The sequence below is a fragment of the Leucoraja erinacea genome, chromosome 25, assembly GCF_028641065.1.
Source record: "Leucoraja erinacea ecotype New England chromosome 25, Leri_hhj_1, whole genome shotgun sequence".
Classification (NCBI taxonomy): domain Eukaryota; kingdom Metazoa; phylum Chordata; class Chondrichthyes; order Rajiformes; family Rajidae; genus Leucoraja; species Leucoraja erinaceus.
In genome coordinates, this window is record NC_073401.1 from 29292038 (window position 1) to 29314623 (window position 22586).

The 22586-nt window shown below is 47.4% G+C and overlaps 1 protein-coding gene across 1 annotated transcript in view; it reads left to right on the forward strand.

Moving 5' to 3' along the window:
- LOC129709209 (WSC domain-containing protein 2-like) overlaps positions 1-22586 on the forward strand; it is an 84073-nt gene that overhangs the window by 40405 nt on the left and 21082 nt on the right. The window contains 3 exon segments of the mRNA XM_055655405.1: positions 5535-5656; positions 13442-13616; positions 14640-14804. Of these exon segments, the coding sequence (XP_055511380.1) occupies positions 5535-5656; positions 13442-13616; positions 14640-14804 (462 nt within the window).

Genomic DNA, 22586 nt, shown 5'->3' on the forward strand with positions numbered 1-22586 from the left:
AGGAAAGACATTCTTGCCATAGAGGGGGTACAGAGAAGGTTCACCAGACTGATTCCTGGGATGTCAGGACTTTCATACGAAGAAAGACTGGATAGACTCGGCTTGTACTCGCTAGAATTTAGAAGATTGAGGGGGGATCTTATAGAAACGTACAAAATTCTTAAGGGGTTGGACAAGCTAGATGCAGGAAGATTGTTCCCGATGTTGGGGAAGTCCAGAACAAGGGGTCACAGTTTAAGGATAAGGGGGAAATCTTTAGGACCGAGATGAGGAAAACCTTTTTCACACAGAGAGTGGTGAATCTCTGGAACTCTCTGCCGCAGAAGGTAGTTGAGGCCACAGTTCATTGGCTATATTTAAGAGGGAGTTAGATGTGGCCCTTGTGGCTAAAGGAATCAGGGGGTATGGAGGGAAAGCAGGTACAGGATACTGAGTTGGATGATCAGCCATGATCATATTGAATGGCGGTGCAGGCTCGAAGGGCCGAATGGCCTACTCCTGCACCTATTGTCTATGTTTCTATGTTTCTATGTTTTGTTCAACATGGACATGGTGGGCCGAAGGGCCTGGTCCCATACTGTACTTTTCTATAGCAGCAAGTAACTGCAGATGCTGGTTTACCACAAAAAAAAGACGCAGAGTGCAGGAGTAACTCAGCAGGTCAGGCAGCATCTCTGGAGAACGTGGATAGATGATGTTGTTCGGGTCGGGAACCCTTCTGTTTTGAAGAGTCCTAACCTGAAACGTCAACTTTGGAATTTAGAGATACAGCGTGGAAACAGGCCCTTTGGCCCACAGGGTTGGTGCTGACCAGCGATCACCCCCGCACACCAGGGACAAGTTATAGTTTTTACCTAAGCCAATTAACCTACAATCCTGTGCGCCTTCGTAGTGTGGGAGGAAGCTGGTGCACCCGGAGAAAACCCACGCGGTCACGGGGAGAACGTACACACTCTGTGCAGACAGCGCCCGTAGTCAGGATCGGCGAGCGGCACGGTGGCACAGCGGTGGAGTTACTGCCTCACAGCACCAAAGACCCGGGTTCAATCCCGACTGCCGGGTGCAGTCTGTACAGAGTGTGTACCTTCTCCCCGTGACCTGCCTGGGATTTCAACGAGATAATAGACAATAGACAATAGATGCAGGAGTCGGCCATTCGGCCCTTCGAGCCAGCACCGCCATTCAATGTGATCATGGCTGATCATCCCCAAATCAGTACCCCGTTCCTGCCTTCTCCCCATATCCCCTGACTCCGCTATTTTTAAGAGCCCTATCTAGCTCTCTCTTCAAAGCATCCAGAGAACCGGCCTCCACCGCCTGAGGCAGAGAATTCCACAGACTCACCTCTCTCTGAGATCTTCGGTTTCCTCCCGCACTCCAAAGACGTACAGGTTTGTCGGTTAATGGGCTCGGTTTAACTGTACATTGCCCCCAGCGGGTGTAGGATGTGCAGGGATCGCTGGTCGGCACGGACTCGTTGGGCTGAAGGGCCTGTTTCCGCGCTGTGTATCTCTAATACCTGGGATGTCAGGACTGTCTTATGAAGAAAGGCTGGATAGACTTGGTTTATACTCTCTAGAATTTAGGAGATTGAGAGGGGATCTTATAGAAACTTACAAAGTTCTTAAGGGGTTGGACAGGCTAGATGCAGGAAGATTGTTCCCGATGTTGGGGAAGTCCAGGACAGGGGTCACAGCTTAAGGATAAGGAGGAAATCCTTTAAAACCGAGATGAGGAGAACTTTTTTCACACAGAGAGTGGTGAATCTCTGGAACTCTCTGCCACAGAGGGTAGTTGAGGCCAGTTCATTGGCTATATTTAAGAGGGAGTTAGATGTGGCCCTTGTGGCCAAGGGGATCAGGGGGTATGGAGAGAAGGCAGGTACGGGATACTGAGTTGGATGATCAGCCATGATCATATTGAATGGCGAATGGTGCAGGCTCGAAGGGCCGAATGGCCTACTCCTGTACCTAATTTCTATGTTTCTATGTAAACTAAACACTCCCGCTGAGCCACAGTGCCGACCAAACTATATTTTCCCATGGTCTATGGTATTTCTTATTTCCTTTTGATCGATCGAGTATGGAAGTCTCATTAAGTCGTCGAAAATTTAAAAGATATTTCAAAACACTGGAAAGTTAATTAAATGTCAATTGATGCTAAATCTTTTATTAAGGGCAAAAACATTCAGGTTAGAGTTTTCCATCGAATGCAAAGTCCCATCTGCATTCAGAGTGGGGAAATGGCAGTGTTTAAATCATTTATATTATGTGTTCTTGAAGATCAAATGTGCTGATGAACTTAGCCTGGAGACTTGATAGAGTTATCCAAAAATATACATCATTTAATGCAATAATTACAGTTACTTTCCTAATGATAATCTTACGTGCGCTGGTAATTACTTTTTGTTAATTACTCTTACCTTCATTAACAAATTATAATTCAGTTGCAGTTTCCCTCTCAGTCCGGTGTTACTGCTTAGAAACATAGAAAATGTTTGGCCCTATAAACCCCACAATTAAAATGTGGATTGTGGAAATGTCGGAGCCCCTATACCTAGAAAGAATTAGACTCGTCTTAATGGACAAACAAGAACTTTTTGATAAAATATGGGCTCCATTCATTAATTATCTGACGGGATAGATTGGCCCGGCTCGAAAACCCAACTGAAACTTGAACTCAGGATTAGATGAAAAGTCATGCTTGATAATATACGAACCTATCTCCAATGACGTATTACAAGTAATCCATTCCACCTTTTATGTTTTTTTTTTGATATTTGTAACTCTTTTTTCTCTCTTTTTCTATATTAAAAAAAATCCACTAGAAGCAAAAGTAATCGACAATTGAAAATTTTAATAATGTATGGCTGATGTATATGAAAAGTTTTTTTTTACTGTAATATGTAACTATACTTTATAATATGTCTACTTCTAATAAAAATATTATTTTAAAAAAAAAGAAACATAGAAAATAGGTGCAGGAGGAGGCCATTCGGCCCTTTGAGCCAGCACCGCCATTCATTGTGATCATAGAAACATAGACAATAGGTGCAGGAGTAGAGGCTATTCGGCCCTTCGAGCCTGCACCATTCGCCATTCAATATGATCATGGCTGATCATCCAACTCAGTATCCTGTACCTGCCTTCTCTCCATACCCCCTGATCCCTTTAGCCACAAAGGCCACATCTAACTCCCTCTTAAATATAGCCAATGAAGTGTGGCCTCAACTACCTTCTGTGGCAGAGAGTTCCAGAGATATTCTGGTCCTATCTCACCAGGGACTAACTATACTGTGCCATTCAAATTTTTTTTTTAAATTGTTGTTTTTTTTCCCTTTATCCCTTCCGCCCACAATATTTAATATGTAAAAGAATATGCGATTCTGTTCCATTCCGTTTGTAGCTTGTTGTTCGTTTGTTTGTCTTTTTGCACAAAGTCCGCAAAAGCATTTGCCACTTTTCATTTCACTGCACATCTGGTATGTGTATGTGACGAGTAAGCTTGACTTGACTTATTGAAATGCTTCCTCTATTCCTGCGAGCCATTCTAAAATAATATTTCAGAAAATTAATTGAAGGAGCTGATCATGTCAGCCTGGCGACTGAGTGAGTAAATGATAATACATGCCTCACAGGCAAGGCAAATTACGGAAAATGATGCATTAAATAACAATCATTACAATCTACTTTAACTAAGGTATTCAAAATTAAATTACATTTCACTTACTCAGCTTCCTGCAAACAAATTAACTTGCGTGCAACTCTGTACAGGAATCTATTTGAGGTAATTTGTAATGAAGGAGAAATTGCAGATGCAGGTATACATAGCAACACAATAGGTGCAGGAGTAGAGGCCATTCGGCCCTTCGAGCCTGCACCGCCATTCAATATGATCATGGCTGATCATCCAACTCAGTATCCTGTACCTGCCTTCTCTCCATACCCCCTGATCCACAAGGGTCACATCTAACTCCCTCTTAAATATAGCCAATGAACTGTGGCCTCAACTACCTTCTGCGGCAGAGAATTCCAGAGATTCACCACTCTCTGTGTGAAAAATGTTTTCCTCATCTCGGTCCTAAAAGATTTCCCACTTATCCTTAAACTGCGTGACCCCTTGTCCTGGACTTCCCCAACATCGGGAACAATCTTCCTGCATCTAGCCTGTCCAACCCCTTACGCCAAAACATGGTTTAGTTTAGAGGTACAGCGCGGGAAAAACAGGCCCTTCGGCCCACCGAGTCCGCGCCGACCCGGGATCCCCGCGCATTAACACACATCCTACACACGCACACACACACACACACACACACGCACACACACACACACACACACACACACTAGGGTCATTGCCTCTGAAGAAGGGTCTCGACCCGAAACGTCACCTATTCCTTCGCTCCATAGACGCTGCCTCGCCCGCTGAGTTTCTCCGGCATTTTTGTCTACCCACTACTAGGAACAATTTACATTTAGACCCCAAACCAATTAATCTGCAACTCTGCACATCTTTGGAGTGTGGGAGGAAAGCGGAGATCCCGGAGAAAACCCACGCGGGCCGCGGGGAGAACGTGCGAGCTCTGTACAGACAGCACCACCCGTAGTCGGGGACAAGCGCTGTGAGGCAGTAACTCTGCCGCTGCGCCACCGTGCCGCCAATAGACAATAGACAATAGGTGCAGGAGTAGGCCATTCGGCCCTTCGTGCCAGCACCGCCATTCAATATGATCTTGACTGATCATCCCCAATCAGTACCCCGTTCCTGCCTTCTCCCCATATCCCCTGACTCCACTATCTTCAAGAGCCCTATCTAGCTCTCTCTTGAAAGCATCCAGAGAACCTGCCTCCACCGCCCTCTGAGGCAGAGAATTCCACAGACTCACAACTCTCTGTGAGAAAAAGTGTCTCCATTCTAAATGGCTTACCCCTTATTCTTAAACTGTGGCCCCTGGTTCTGGACTCCCCCAACATCGGGAACATGTTTCCTGCCTCTAGCGTGTCCAAACCCTTATATGTTTCATAGAGCCATCTCTCTTTCATGGATGCTGTTCAATGGCTGCGCCATCCCACCGAACTAAACTAAACTAAAATATTTTTTAGGCGCACAATGAGTGTAGCAAGGAACTGCAGATGCTGGTTTAAACCGAAGATAGACACAGAGTACTGGAGTAACTCAGCGGGACAGTGTGAAGGTCTCCACCGCTCTCTGGTTGGTGTGAGGAAGGTTCAGTTGCCTGATGACAGCTGGGAAGAAACTGTCTCTGAATTCATAAGTGATAATTCATAACTCATAAATTAATTTATATAGATTTATATTAAAAAAAAGTTTGAAGGCAAATGCATAAGAATTAGGCCATTCGGCCCGACTCTGCAATTCGATCATGGCTGATCTATCTTCCCCTCGTAAATCCTAAAGTACGTTTTGCTAGTATGGATGGGACGTGTTGGCCGGTGTGGGCAAGATGGGCCAAAGGGCCTGTTTCCACGCTGTATCACTCTATGACTGTGTGACTGTGTTCTGATGTCTGGTTACAGATGGGAGTGCCTTGTTCCGAGGATGTTTCAGACGGCCCGACAACGTCTCTGTCGCCCTGCACGCCACAACCGTCCTCCTCAACATGTCCGTGGATAGGTGTGTGGACCACTGCACCGAGAAGGTAAATGACTAACCGCGCCTTCACCGTCAATGCTTGCTGAGAGACTCGCCAGAGAGAGACTACCACTAACGGGGCCCGTCCCACTTGCGCGACTTGCCGCCACCCGTCATAAAGGCCCTGTCCCACTGTACAAGTTTACCCAAGAGCTCTCCCGAGTTAAAAAAAAAAAGTACGTAGCGGGTACGTCGGAGCTCGGGGACGTCTCGTAGCGGCTCGTAACGCTAACGGCGGATACATCGGGAAACGCGGTAAGCTTGTGAAGTTTTTTCAACGTTGGAAAAAAAAAATGTTCAGGCCATTAAGTTCGTTGAAGGTCGGCAAAAACTTTCAACATGGTGAAAATCCAGCGGCGACCAGAACAAGGTACGACTCTTTGGGCGACTACTCACGGCCGTACGGGCTTCACCCCGCGACATGTCGCCTGTACGGCCGTGAGTCGTCTCCTCAGTCGCCCAAAGAGTCGTAGCGTTTTTCTGGTCGCCGCTGGGTTTTCAACACGTTGAACATTTTCGGCGATCTGCAGCGATCTATGACGGGTACCGGCAAGTCACGGAAGGAGTTGCGTAAGTGAGACGGGCCCGTAACGCTGCCATTACTCTGACAACGACAGGGAGGGAGAAGGCTTAAGTCAACGGAAGAGGAAACTGCATTTATATGTTCATAAGTGATCAAAGCAGAATTAGGCCAAGCCACCCTTTAAGCCTATAGTGTGTGTGAAGGAACTGCAGATGCTGGTTTAAATCGAAGGTAGACACAACATGCTGGAGTAACTCAGCGGGACAGGCAGCGTCTCCGGAGAGAAGCAATGGGGCGATGTCTCGGGCCGAGACCCTTCTTCAGACAAGCACATGGACAGGACAGGTTTGGAGGGATATGGACCAAACGCGGGCAGGTGGGACTAGTGTAGCTGGGACATGTTGGCCAGTATGGGCAAGTTGGGCCGAAGGGTCTGGTTCCATGCCGCACCACTCTATGACTCTATAAGTCCACTCCACCATTCAATCATGGCTGATCTATCTCTCCCTCCTAACCCCATTCTCCTGCCTGCTCCCCATAACCCCTGACACCCGTACTAATCAAGAATAGAAACATAGAAATTAGGTGCAGGAGTAGGCCATTCGGCCCTTCGAGCCAGCACCGCCATTCGATATGATCATGGCTGATCATCCAACTCAGTATCCCGTACCTGCCTTCTCTCCATACCCCCTGATCCCCTTAGCCACAAGGGCCACATCTAACTCCCTCTTAAATATAGCCAATGAACTGGCCTCAACTACCCTCTGTGGCAGAGAGTTCCAGAGATTCACCACTCTCTGTGTGAAAAAAAGTTCTTCTCATCTCGGTTTTAAAGGATTTCCCCTTTATCCTTAAGCTGTGACCCCTTGTCCTGGACTTCCCCAACATCGGGAACAATCTTCCTGCATCTAGCCTGTCCAACCCCTTAAGAATTTTGTAAGTTTCTATAAGATCCCCTCTCAATCTTCTAAATTCTACTCTAAATCTACCTATCTCTGCCATAAAAGATATCCACTGACTTGGCCTCCTCAGCCGTCTGTGGCAATGAATTCCACAGATTCACCACCCTCTAGCTAAAGAAATTCCTCCTCATCTCCTTCCAACAGGAACGTCCTGTAATTCTGGAGGCTGTGCCCTCTGGTCCGAGATTCCCCTCGAGTAGAATCATCCTCTCCACATCCAGGCCTTTCACTAAAGATGCTGTGGTGTGATTCCTGTCGGCACTGAGGCGTATATGTATAAATCCTTACATTAGTGTGATTCAACATAAGATCTAATCAGTTCAATACTGTTACAAGTCAAGCCTAGCGATTGAAGGGAAATTAACATTTGTCCCCCGCGGAATATTAAAACCGATGAAGAAAGACTTCGATTCTATTCATTTTAACAAATTCACGACATCAAAGAACTTTAAAACCAGTTAAATGTTACCTTGTAGAAAACCGCACATTAGCACGATCCTACACACACTAGGGACAATTTACAATTGTACCGTTTAAGAACAAGGAGTAAGCCATTTAGAACTTTTTTTTTCACAAAGAGTTGTGAGTCTGTGGAATTCTCTGCCTCAGAGAGCGGTGGAGGCCGATTCTCTGGATACTTTCAAGAGAGAGCTAGACAGGGCTCTTAAAAATAGCGGAGTCAGGGGATATGGAGAGAAGGCAGGAACCGGGTACTGATTGGGGACGATCAGCCATGATCACATTGAATAGCGGTGCTGGCTCGAAGGGCCGAATGGCCTACTCCTGCACCTATTGTCTATTGTCTATACCAAGCCAATTAACTTACAATCTTGTACGTCTTGGGAGTGTGGGAGGAGAACGCACAAACTCCGCGCAGACAGTGCTCGTAGTCGGGATCGAACCCGGGCCTCCGGCGCTGTGAGGCGGCAACTCTACCGCTGTGCCGCCGTGCCGCCCAGCAGTCCAGTTTGCAACTTGAAGAAGCGTCAATAGACAATAGACAATAGGTGCAGGAGTAGGCCATTCGGCCCTTCGAGCCAGCACCGCCATTCAATGTGATCATGGCTGATCATCCCCAATCAGTACCCCCCGTTCCTGCCTTCTCCCCATAACCCCTGACTCCGCTATCTTTAAGAGCCCTGTCTAGCTCTCTCTTGAAAGCATCCCTTAATTCCCCTTCCCATTCCCACACCGACCTTTCTGTCCTGGGTCTCCTCCACTGTCGGAGTGAGGCTAAACGCAAATTGGAGGACCAGCATCTCATATATCGCTTGGCCAGCTTACAGCCCAGTGGTATGAATGTTGATTTCTCCCACTTCAGGTAGCCCTGGCATTCCCTCTCTCTCCATCCCCCAAGTCTCGTTCTCAGCCAACAAACAGCTGACAATGGCCAGTTTCCTTCACCATCGTTACATTTTTTGCACATCTTACATTCATTGTTCTTTAAGAAGGAACTGCAGATGCTGGAAAATCGAAGGTAGACAAAAATGCTGGAGAATTTTGCAGATGCTTTAAAATCGAAGGTAGACAAAAATGCTGGAGAAACTCAGCGGGTGCGGCAGCATCTATGGAGCGAAGGAAATAGGCAACGTTTCGGGATGAAACCCTTCTAGAAATAGGCAACGTTTCGGGCCGAAACCCGGAAGGGTTTCGTCCCGAAACGTTGCCTATTTCCAGAAGGGTTTCATCCCGAAACGTTGCCTATTTCCTTCGCTCCATAGATGCTGCCTCACCCGCTGAGTTTCTCCAGCATTTTTGTCCACCTTCACTGTTCTTTAAGTACCTCTCCACGTCACTGTCCATATCTCTTGTTTCCCTTTCCTCTGACCAGTCTGAAGAAGGGTCTTGTCACCCGAAACGTCGCCCCTTCCCTCTCTCCAGAGATGCTGCCTGTCCCGCTGAGTTACTCCAGCTTTTTTGCGTCTTATCTTTGGTGGAAGCCAGCATCTGCAGTTCCATTTTATTACAAGAGAAAGCAGAGATTCAAGATTCAAGAGAGTTGATTGTCATGTGTCCCTGTATAGGACAATGAAATTCTTGCTTTGCTTCAGCACAACAGAACATAGTAGGTACACAAAATTGCTGGAGAAACTCAGCGGGTGCAGCAGCATCTATGGAGCACAAAATTGCTGGAGAACATAGTAGGCATTGACTACAGAACAGATCAGTGTGTCCATATACCATTATATAAATATACACACACACACACATGAATAAATAAACTGATGAAGTGCAAATAAACAGGTAATGGGCTCTTAATGTTCAGAGTTTTTAAGAAGGAACTGCAGATGCTGGAAAATCGAAGGTAGACAAAATGCTGGAGAAACTCAGCGGGTGCAGCAGCATCTATGGAGCGAAGGAAATAGGCGACGTTTCGGGACGAGACCCTTCTTCAGACTGCAACTCAGAGTTGCTGCCTCACAGCGCCAGAGACACGGTTTCGATCCTGACTATGGGTGACCTCAATTCAAGTCTCTTGATACTTGCCCACTATCTTAGCTGTTGTTTAACTCTGCCACTTAATTGGAAATGTGTTCAGCCAAGTGAATAACACTTCCTGAACGATGATTTATTCCACTTCTGCAAACCAGTAATCAGGTACAAACACACGCACGCACGCACGCACACCTATCACCCAGCGGTATGAATACTGAATTCACTAACTACAAGTAACCCTTGAAGCCCTGTCCCACTGTACGAGTTCATTCCAAGAGTTCTCTCCCGAGTTTGCCCTGATTCAAACTCGGAGATTTACGGTATTGGCCGCTCGTCGGTACTCGGGGCTCTCGTGGACATTTTCCATCATGTTGAAAAATCTTCACGAGCCTTCCCGTGCTTACCTGCCGTTAGTGAGTCTTCCTGAGTACCTGCCGTTAGCGTTACGAGCCGCTAAGCGACGTCTCCGAGCTCCGACGTACCCGCTACGTTCATTCTCCGTGCTTACCACGAGTTTGATTTTTTTTTAAACTCGGGAGAATGAACTCGTACTGTGGGACAGGACCAATATACTCCCTCTCTCTCTCTCTCTATCCTCCCGCTACCCAAGACACACCAGCTTCTCGTTCTCACCCAGCAAATGACAAAGTGAGTATAGAAGTTGGGATGTAATGTTAAAATTGTACAAGGCATTGGTGAGGCCAATTCTGGAGTATGGTGTACAATTTTGGTCGCCTAATTATAGGAAGGATGTCAACAAAATAGAGAGAGTACAGAGGAGATTTACTAGAATGTTGCCTGGGTTTCAGCAACTAAGTTACAGAGAAAGATTGAACAAGTTAGGGCTTTATTCTTTGGAGCGCAGAAGGTTAAGGGGGGACTTGATAGAGGTTTTTAAAATGATGAGAGGGATAGACAGAGTTGACGTGGAAAAACTTTTCCCACTGAGAGTAGGGAAGATTCAAACAAGAGGACATGACTTGAGAATTAAGGGACAGAAGTTTAGGGGTAACATGAGGGGGAACTTCTTTACTCAGAGAGTGGTAGCTGTGTGGAATGAGCTTCCAGTGAAGGTGGTGGAGGCAGGTTCGTTTTTATCATTTAAAAATAAATTGGATAGTTATATGGATGGGAAGGGACTGGAAGGTTATGGTCTGAGCGCAGGTAGATGGGACTAGGGGAGATTATGTGTTCGGCACGGACTAGAAGGGTCGAGATGGCCTGTTTCCGTGCTGTAATTGTTATATGGTTATATGGTTAAATGGCTAACAATGGCCTGTTTCGTTCATCATCATAACTTTTTTTGCATACCTTTCATTTATTTGTTCTATATCTCTCTACATCACTGTCTGTATCTCTCGTTTCCCTCTCCCCCCCGACTCTCAGTCTGAAGAAGGGTCTCGACCCGAACCAATCCCAGGAATGAGTAGGTTAACCCATGCTTGGCACTGGGCCTGTACTCGCTGGAGTTTCGAAGAATGAGGGTAGGCCTCATTGAAACGTACAGAATAGTGGAAGGCCTGGATAGAGTGGATGTGGGGAGGATGTTTCCACTAGTGGGAGAGTCTAGGACTAGAGGTCACAGCCTCAGAATTAAAGGACATTCTTTGAAGAAGGAGATGATGAGAAATTTCTTCAGTCAGAGGGTGGTGAATCTGTGGAATTCTTTGCCACAGACGGCTGCGGAGGCCACAAGTCAGTGGATATATTTAAGGCAGAGATAGACAGATTCTTGATTAGTACGGGTGTCAGAGGTTATGGGGAGAAGGCAGGAGAATGGGGTTAGGAGGGAGAGATAGATCAGCCATGATTGGATGGCGGGGTAGACTTGATGGGCCGAATGGCCTAATTCTACTCCTATTCCTTATGACCTTATGAAACGTCACCCATTCCTTCTCTCCAGATTTGCAGCCTGTCCCGTTGAGTTACTCCGGCATTTAGTGTCTATCTTCGGTTTAAATTAGCGTCTGCAGTTCCTTCCCACACATTCTAACACACAATTGTGTAAGTGCTTTATAAATTTGAAATCAATTTGCCATGTTTCATCTGTCAATACAGCCTTTAAAGTCTATTGATTTCCGCATTGTTTTCTGAAATATTACCATTTGGATACTTTATGATTTTGTATGGGGAAGTAACCCTTATCCTGTCAGCAGAAATTTAGCCCGCCTCATTGAAAGAAAAATGGGTCCGTTTTTTGCTGAGCCTCTCGTGATCCTAGCATGCCCCATAGCCAGTCAAAGACCTTTGATGTGTAGCCACTGTACCCGAGTGGGAAAGTCATTTAGCACGGAAAGAATTCGTCGAACACCTCCGCTCAGTTCTTTTTTTTTTCTTTTTTTATTTCAAAATAGACTTTATTCAATTGATAAATATATACAATTCCTGAACCATTCAAGCAAACAAAATTCATCCGACATTTTCGGAAACTATACAAGTTTTTTCCAGTACAATTTTTTACATTTGTTAAATTTCACCAAACAGTCCCACACCCTTAATTTAATTTGAGGGGCGTCTCCACCATACCGTGCCCCCCATGTCCAGCAGCGGCAGGACCCTAGACTGTGGTCCTCCCCCACCGAGCCTTGGCATTGGCTGCACCAAGCTTCAGCGAGTCCCTTAGCACGTACTCCTGCAGTCTGCAGTGGGCCAGTCGGCAACATTCCCTGACGGACATCTCGCTCTGCTGGGTGGTGAGCAACGCTCGGGCAGACCAAAGAGCGTCTTTGATCGAGCTGATGACCCTCCAGCAGCACTCGATGTCAGTCTCTGAATGTGCCCCTGGGAACAGTCCGTAAATCACAGAGTTCGCAGTAACCAACCTGATCTCCCGGTGGCTCAGCACTTCAACTCCCCCTCCCATTCCCAATCCGACCTTTCTGTCCTGGGACTCCTCCATGGGCAGAGTGAGGCCTAGCGCAAATTGGGGGAGCAGCACCTCATATTTCGCTTGGGTAGTTTACACCCCAGCGGTATGAACATTGACTTCTCTAACTTCAGAGAGCCCTTGCTTTCTCTCTCCATCCCCATCCCAGTTCTCCCACCAGTCTGACTGCCTCCGACTACATTCTATCCTTGTCCCGCCCCCTCCCCTTACATCCGAAGAAGGGTCTCGACCCGAAACGTGGCCCATTCCTTCCCTCCAGAGATGCTGCCTCACCCGCTGAGTTACTCCAGCATTTAGTGTCTAACAATTAAGCAATCATGTTCACTCTAATGGTGCTGGCTCGAAGGGCCGAATGGCCTCCTCCTGCACCTATTTTCTATGTTTCTATGTAACCCCCATAGTTGAGTTTAGTTTAGGTGCATGGATAGGACAGGTGTAGAGAGATATGGGCCAAACGCAGGCAGGTGGGACTAGTGTAGATGGGACATGTTGGCCAGTATGGGCAAGTTGGGCCGAAGGGCCTGTTTCCACACACTATACACTGCTATGACTCCATGACTTTAGTTTAGTTTAGTATAGTTTAGAAATGCAGCGTGGAAACAGGCCCTTCAGCCCATCGAGTCCGTGCCAACCAATGATCACACTAGTTAGTTCTATCCCAACAATTTAGGAAACTATGTCTTTGGAAACATAGAAAATAGGTGCAGGAGGAGGCCATTCGGCCCTTCAAGCCAGTGTGCCTGGAGTGTGGGAGGAAACCGGAGCACCCGGAGAAAACCCACGCCGGTCACGGGTAGAACGTGCAAACTCCGTACAGACAGCAGGAAGGAGTTTGCATGTTCTCCCCCTGTCAGGAGGGAACCCGTGTCTCAGGGCGCGATGAGGCAGCAGCTCTACCTGCTGCATCACCATTTAACGCAGGATGGTTGCGATCGTGCTTGACTGGGGACTGCAGGTGACGGGGGCCAATTTCTTGCGCTGCAGGATTACACGCTGGCGGTGTTGGGCGGGTCGACCTGCCGCTGCGGGTTCCCTACCAGGCACTTCACCTTGCACGAGCCGGAGGATGAGCACCTCTGCGCGTACAAATGCACCGGCGAAGACTATGAACAGTGCGGGAGTGCGGAGTACTACGTGGTCTATCAGACCCAGGTGCAAGGTACGCAGCGCCATCTCACTCAAGCTGTATCCCTCCCCTGAAATTAGCACATGAATTTAGACTTCAGAGATACAGCGCGGAAACAGGCCCTTTGGCCCACCAAGTCCGCGCCGACCAGCGATCACCCCGTACACTCGCACTATCCTACACTCACTCGGGATGATCGGATGAAAGTTAGAAGGGAGCCAGGGGAAACTCAAAAATAATTGACATAGAAAGATACAGCGCGGAAACAGGCCCTTCGGCCCACCGAGTCCGTGCCGACCAGCGATGCTACCCACACTAGCGGCAATGTACACGGGACAATTAACCTACAAACGTGCACGTCTTTGGAGTGTGGGAGGAAAAATCCCACGCGGTCACTGTGAGAACGTGCAAACTCCGTACAGACAGATCTCTCTGGCGCTGAGAGGCAGCAAATCTGCCGCTGTGCTGCCATTCCACACAATGCTAGAAACTCCACACACACACACACACACACACACACACGCACACACATAAACGCACACACGCACACACATACACACACACACACGCGTACACACACACGCACACGCACACACATAAACGCACACGCACACACATACATAAACGCACGCACATATACGCACGCACACACATATACGCACGCACACATACACACGCACACACGCACACACACACGCGCACACACACACACGCACACGCACACACATAAACACACACACGCACACATACACACACGCACATACACACACGCACACACACACGTACGCGCACACACACACACACACGCACACACACACACATACACGCACATACACACACACACGCACATACACACACACACACACACGCACACACACATACACGTACGCACACGCACACACACACACATATATATACGCACGCACATACACACGCGCACACACATGCATACACATAAGCACACATGCACACACACACACACATACACACACACTGACGCACACGTACACGAACACACACGAGCATCTGAGGACTGATGTACGATTGTTCCCACAGATAACCGGTGCTTGGATCGAAGGTTCCTGCCGGTGCGTTCGAAGCGCCTGGTGGCGCTGGCCAGCTTCCCGGGAGCTGGGAACACTTGGGGCCGGCACCTGATGGAACTCACCACGGGATACTACACCGGCAGCTACTACTTCGATGGCTCCCTCTACAACAAAGGTAGGCCCCTCGCCAACATGGCGGACAATCAGAAACACTCCCCTCGCGGGACGGGCGGCATCTCTGGAGAGAAGGAACGGGCGACGTTTCAGGTCGAGACCCTTCTTCAGGATGAGAGTCGGGGGAGGGGGAAACAAAGATAAGGAAGGGCAAGGTGTGAGAACGAGACATCAAAGGGGATGAAGTTCAAGGAAAATGTAGCTGGGAGAAGGCAATAGACAATAGGTGCAGGAGGAGGCCATTCGGCCCTGTGAGCCAGCACCGCCATTCAATGTGATCGTGGCTGATCATCCCCAATCAGTACCCCGTTCCTGCCTTCTCCCCATATCCCCTGACTCCGCTATTTTTAAGAGCCCCATCTAGCTCTCTCTTGAAAGCATCCAGAGAACTGGCCTCCACCGCCCTCTGAGGCAGAGAATTCCACAGACTCACCACTCTCTGGGTGAAAAAGTGTTTCTTCGTCTCCGTTCTAAATGGCTTACCCCTTATTCTTAAGCTGTGTGTGGCCACTGGTTCTGGATTTCCCCCAACATTGGGAACATGTTTCCTGCCTCTAGCGTGTCCAAACCCTTAATAATCTTATATGTTTCAATAAGTCTAAAGGGTTGTGTAGCAGGAAGGAACTGCAGGTGCTGGTTTAAACTGTAGATAGAAACATAAATGCTGGAGCAACTCACCGAGACAGGCAGCATCTCTGGAGGGAAGGATCTCGCCCCCGAGATGTCACCTGTTCCTTCTCTCCAGAGCCTCTCTCTGCCTGCCCCGCTGAGTTACTCCGGCATTTTGCATCGACATTCGGTGGGCCGATGGGGCCTGTTTCCCCCCCCCCCCCCCCCCCCCCTCCCCGCTGCATCTCGGAGCCGAGCTGTAGGAAAATCCTGCATAAACCCGACGTGAATTAATCCTGAAGGACTCTCTGCCGATGTCAACGTTCCTTAAGGGCTTCGCTCTCGGTTTCAAAGGAAAAGCACCAGGTTTGATGAACGATGCCCAGAATGTTATCTGCTTTGAACTGCGAGTAATGAATTCATCTAGCTGGTAAATCATGTGGAGAGGCTGGTTTTTTGCTGCGTCTAAGGAAAATGTCTGTGAGCATTTTTCAATTCTCCATGCAGTAGTCATCGACAATGGGGATTCCTGGAGCCCCTTTAGACATAAATAATCATGCATATAGATCAGATCGGCCGACTTGGGCTTTGCTGAACATCCTAGGCATAAGCTCAGGGGCGACCGTGCCTTTGCGGTTGCAGCTCCTAGACTGTGGAACAGCATCCCCCTTCCCATCAGAACAAACTGCCCCCTCCATCGACTCTTTAAGTCGAGACTTAAGACTCTTTAAGTCGAGACTTAAAACTCATCTATACTCTCAAGCCTTTCCTGACGTCCTCTGAGGGAGAGCTGTATGTATGTAGTGATGTAAACACAGAAACATAGAAATTAGGTGCAGGAGTAGGCCATTCGGCCCTTCGAGCCTGCACCGCCATTCAATATGATATGGCTGATCATCCAACTCAGTATCCCGTACCTGCCTTCTCTCCATACACCCCCTGATCCCTTTAGCCACAAGGGCCACATCTGACTCCCTCTTAAATATAGCCAATGCACTGTGGCCTCAACTACCTTCTGTGGCAGAGAATTCTGGATAGACTGGATAGACTTGGTTTATACTCTCTAGAATTTAGGAGATTGAGAGGGGATCTTATAGAAACTTACAAAATTCTTAAGGGGTTGGACAGGCTAGATGCAGGAAGATTGTTCCCGATGTTGGGGAAGTCCAGGACAAGGGGTCACATCTTAAGGATAAGGGGGAAATTCTTTAAAACCGAGATGAGGAGAACTTTTTTCACACAGAGAGTGGTGAATCTCTGGAACTCTCTGCCGCAGAGGGTAGTTGAGGCCAGTTCATTTGCTATATTTAAGAGGGAGTTAGATGTGGCCCTTGTGGCTAAGGGGATCAGAGGGTATGGAGAGAAGTCAGGTACGGGATACTGAGTTGGATGATCAGCCATGATCATATTGAATGGCGGTGCAGGCTCGAAGGGCCGAATGGCCTACTCCTGCACCTAATTTCTATGTTTCTATGTTTCTAATTCCAGAGATAGTGATGTTTGTATTTAGTCTATGAACCACTGTTGTTTGTTTTACACTATTCGTACACCAATGTAAAGCACTTTGGCCAACGAGAGTTGTTTTTTAAAATGTGCTATAGGAATGAAAGTGTATTCTATTGTATTCAAATTTATTGTCATTGTCTCAATTTGAGACAACGAAATGAATTTCCCTTACAGGCAGTACCATAAAAAATAAAAAATAAAATCACAAATAAATAAATAAATAAATAGATAGATAATGAAACATATTAAAAATAAAATTGAAATTGGATTAAATAAAAGTGACTTGACTTGAAATAATGCAGGAATTTGTTTCCACCCCGCACAATTAAATCATAGAATAATCTCCACCCTACCATAGTTACCCAACCAGATGCAACTAAATTGAAGGTAGCTCTTTCTTCCCAAAAACCCTTTCGGGCTTAAGTCCTCCCTCCACCACCTCCAGTTTAAATTCCATTCGGAATATTTTGGAGGACCAAGAAACCTAGAATAATCCCGGAATGAAAGGCGGAAGGGATCGAGGGGAATGCCAAAAAATAGTTAACATAGGAAGGCAATGTTCAGTCTGATCAAACTTGAAGCCTTCAACCATCTCTGTGTGAATAGCTCATTCTAAGCCCCCCCCCCCCCCCCCCCCCCCCCCCCAGTCCAGTTTCAGTCAATAAAATATTGAATCAAGCACCTGCAAGCAAGAGACACTCCAAAAGGTCACGCAGTCCCAAGCGCTCTTCCAGAAGATCGACATCGAACCTCGTGGGAGCGGCCTTTTATAGTTCCCCGAAACTTGAGGGGCCGATCCACATGGGGGTGGTCGCAAAACAGTCCAATAACAAATATCGATTAACACAGATATTCAAGAAAATTGACCTGGCTCAAGCACTTAACCAATCCATCGTGCTAAGCAAAAGCTTTCCAAAAGGTCACGCAGTCCCAAGCGTGTCTTCCAGTGATCGTGTGTGTGTGTGGGAGCGGCCTTTTATGTGTTCCCTGAAACTTGTGGGCCGTGGGGTGGTGTGTCGCTATGTCCAATAACAAATAACGATTAACACAGATTAACACAGATAATCAAGAAACCCAGACGAGGCTCAACCGTGTGTGTGTGTGTGTGTGTGTGTGTGTGTGTGTGTGTGTATGTGTGTGTGTGTGTGCGTGTGTGTGTGTATATGTGTGTGTGTGTGTATATGTGTGTGTGTGTGTGTGTGTGTGTGTGTGTGTGTGTGTTGTGTGTGTGTGTGTGTGTGTGTGTGTGTGTGTGTGTGTGTGTGTGTGTGTGTGTGTGTGTGTGTGTGTGTGTATGTGTGTGTGTGTGTGCGTGGTTGTGCGTGTTTGCGTGTGTGTCGTGCATGTGTGCGTGTGTGTGCGTGTGTGTGTCTGTATATGTGTGTGCGTGGTTGTCCCTGTTTGCGTGTGCGTGTGCGTGTGCGTGCGCGTGTGTGTGCGTGGTTGTGCGTGTTTGCGTGTGTGTGTGTGTGCGTGTGTGTGTGTGTGCGTGTGCGTGTGTGCGTGTGCGTGTGTGTGTGTGTGTGTGCTTGAGAGAGAGAGCGAGCCAGCTGCCTCATAATTCATGCATTTGAATGGAATCAGGGATAATGTGCAGGTTAAGTGACTGTGGATTATCGCCTGTCAAGTGGTCTGTGGTTATTTATTGAGCAGCACAATCGTGCAAACACAAAAGGCTTTTTCCAGCCCAGCTTCATTAATAACTAAACCACGGACTGCTCTAATTCATCAGGTGATAAGAAAATAGTCCCAGGGAAGTGTTGATGGTGTAAATCACTCCATCAATTTGGGAACTGTTGCTCTCTGCAGATGCTGTCTCCATATCGCTATTGTTCATAGGCTCATAAGGTCACAAGTGATAGGAGCAGAATTAGGCCATTCAGCCCGTCAAGATTAGATTAGATTAGATTCCTTTATTGTCATTCAGACCTTTCGGTCTGAACGAAATGATGTTGCCTGCAGTCATACACAGAACATACAATAAACACAAATTAAACAAAGTCAAATTACACAAAGTCAACTATACTCCGCCATTTAGTCATGGCTGATCTATCTCTCCCACCCAACCCCATCCTCCTGCCTTCTCCCCATAACCCCTGACACTTGTATTCCTCCAACACCCCAAAGAACCAGGTGCCACTGTTTCAGAATAAGGGGTAAGCCCTTTAGAACGGAGACGAGGAAACAATTTTTCTCACAGAGGGTTGTGACTGTGGAATTTTCTGCCTCAGCGGGCGGTGGAGGCAGGTTCTCTGGATGCTTTCAAGAGAGAGCTAGATAGGGCTCTTAAAGATAGCGGAGTCAGGGGATATGGGGAGAAGGCAGGAACGGGGTACTAATTGGGGATGATCAGCCATGGTCGCATTGAATGGCAATGCTGACTCGAAGGGCCGAATGGCCTACTCCTGCACCTATTGTCTATTGTCTGTTGTTTATTGATTAGTTTAGTTTAGTCTGAAACATGTTCCTGATGTTGGGGGAGTCCAGAACCAGGGGCCACACACAGTTTAAGAATAAGGGGTAGGCCATTTAGAACGGAGACGAGGTAACACTTATTCACACAGAGAATGGTGAGTCTGCGGAATTCTCTGCCTCAGAGGGCGGTGGAGGCCGGTTCTCTGGATGCTTTCAAGAGAGAGTTAGATAGGGCTCTTAAAGATAGTGGAGTCAGGGGATATGGGGAGAAGGCAGGAACGGGGTACTGATTGGGAATGATCAGCCATGATCATCCCCAATGAAGGTTCACCAGACTGATTCCTGGGATGGCAGGACTTTCATATGAAGAAAGACTGGATAGACTCGGTTTGTACTCGCTAGAATTTAGAAGATTGAGGGGGGATCTTATAGAAACTTACAAAATTCTTAAGGGGTTGGACAGGCTAGATGCAGGAAGATTGTTCCCGATGTTGGGGAAGTCCAGAACAAGGGGTCACACAGTTTAAGGATAAGGGGGAAATCTTTTAGGACCGGGATGAGGAAAACTTTTTTTCACACAGAGAGTGGTGAATCTGTGGAATTCTCTGCCACAGAGGGTAGTTGAGGCCACACAATTCATTGGCTATATTTAAGAGGGAGTTAGATGTGGCCCTTGTGGCTAAACATCTTTTTCTTTTCTTTTTTATTTCTTTATGCACAACTACTGCGGACTGACGCAAAACTGCATTTCGTTGTACTCATACTTGTATTTGTGCGATGACATTAAAGTTGAATTGAGAATTGAGTAAAGGGATCAGGGGGTATGGAAAGAAGGCAGGGATGGGATACTGAGTTGGATGATCAGCCATGATCATATTGAATGGCGGTGCTGGCTTTAAGGGCCAAATGGCCTCTACTCCTGCAGGTATAGGGGGGACGACAGATGTCGCAATGGGCTAAGTGTTCGGCTGGCGACCGGAAGGTAGCCGGTTCGAATCCCGCTTGGAGTGCATACTGTCGTTGTGTCCTTGGGGCAAGACACTTCACCCACCTTTGCCTGTGTGTAAATGTAATGTAATTATGTGAAGCACTTTGGGGTCAATGCAAGTTGACTGAAAATGTGCTATATAAATAAAAAAATTATAAAATTATTAATTATTGTCTGTTGTCTAACTCGACCGATGCGACCAGTCCCAGTGTCGGCTGGTGAACTGGGACGCCACTTGTGAGGAGCTATCGATGATGTGCCCTGGCAATTTATTACTGGAGGTATATTCATGAAAATTCAGCAGCTTAAACACTTAACGATTCCAAAGCAGCCCACACCGCTGGAAGATAATTGCTTATACTGTTGGAATTTATACTCTCATTATCACTTTAAGCCGCGGAATTTTTCACTTTTCAGCAGCAGTCAAAATGACTCATGCAAACACCCACCCCGCCCGACAGAAAGCTTTCTTAAACAAATTTCAGTAATGTCCAATTAGTTGGAGTGTAGAACACCATTTATCAATGTTGCCAAGACAATCGAGCCTCTCTTTAAACTGTTGTTTACCCTCGATAGTTTAATGGTGGCCATGACTTCAGCTCGTGCGACACTTGTCCCACCTGCCCATTTCCCTCTAAACCTGTCCTATCCATGCAACTGTGTTCAAGAAGGAACTGCTGATCCTGGAAAATCGAAGGTAGACAAAAATGCTTGTGAAACTCAAGAAGTGCAGCACTGCATCTATGGAGCGAAGGAAATGGGCGACGTTTCGGGACGAAACCCTTCTGGAAATAGGCAACGTTTCGGGACGAAACCCTTCTGGAAATAGGCAACGTTTCGGGACGAAACCCTTCTGGAAATAGGCAACGTTTTCGGGACGAAACCCTTCTGCAAATAGGCAACGTTTCAGGACGAAACCCTTCTGGAAATAGGCAACGTTTCGGGACGAATCCCTTCTGGAAATAGGCAACATTTCGGGATGAAACCCTTCTGGAAATAGGCAACGTTTCGGGACGAAATCCTTCTGGAAATAGGCAACGTTTCGGGCCGAAACCCTTCCGGGTTTCGGCCCGAAACGTTGCCTATTTCCTATTTCCTTTGCTCCATAGATGCTGCCGCACCCGCTGAGTTTCTCCAGCATTTTTGTCTACCTATCCATGTACCTGACTAACTGTTTCATAAACGTTGGGATAGTCCCAGCCTCAACTACCTCCTCCGGCAGCTCGTTCCATACACCCACCACCCTTCGTGTTAACAATTTGCCCCTCAGATTCCTATGAAATCATTCTCCACCCTCACCTTAAACCTGTTTAGTTAGTTAATTTATTGCCACGTGTACCGAGGTACAGTGAAAAGCTTTTTGTTGCGTGCTAACCAGTCAGCGGAAAGACGACACATGATTACAATCGAGCCGTCCGCAGTGTACAGATACATGACAAGGGAATAACGTTTAGTGCAAGGTAAAGCCAGCAAAGTCCGATCAAGGATAGTCAAGAGGGTATCAGATTCAGATCAGATTCAGATTCAATTTTAATTGTCATTGTCAGTGTACAGTACAGAGACAACGAAATGCATTTAGCATCTCCCTTGAAGAGCGACATAGCAAACGATTTGAATAAAAAATAATAAGTGTCCGGGGGGGGGGGGGGGGGGGTGATTGGCAGTCACCGAGGTACGTTGTTGAGTAGAGTGACAGCCGCCGGGAAGAAGCTGTTCCTCGACCTGCTGGTTCGGCAACGGAGAGACCTGTAGCGCCTCCTGGATGGTAGGAGGGTAAACAGTCCATGGTTGGGGTGAGAGCAGTCCTTGGCGATGCTGAGCGCCCTCCGCAGACAGCGCTTGCTTTGGACAGACTCAATGGAGGGGAGCGTGGAACCGGTGATGCGTTGGGCAATTTTCACCACCCTCTGCAATGCCTTCCGGTCGGAGACAGAGCAGTTGCCATACCATACTGTGATGCAGTTGGTAAGGATGCTCTCGATGGTGCAGCGGTAGAAGTTCACCAGGATCTGAGGAGACAGATGGACCTTCTTCAGTCTCCTCCTGCTCGCGATTCCCCTAACTCTGGGTAAAAGACTCGGAAGGAAGGAAACTGGAGATCCCGGAGAAAACCTTCGTGGTCACGGTGAGAACGTGCAAACTCCGTACAGACAGCACCTGCAGTCAGGATCGATCCCGGGCGCTGTGAGGCAGCAACTGTATCGCTGCGCCACCGTGCCGCCCCTATTGTGCTAATGTATGGCAATTATTTACTGAACTTTATGC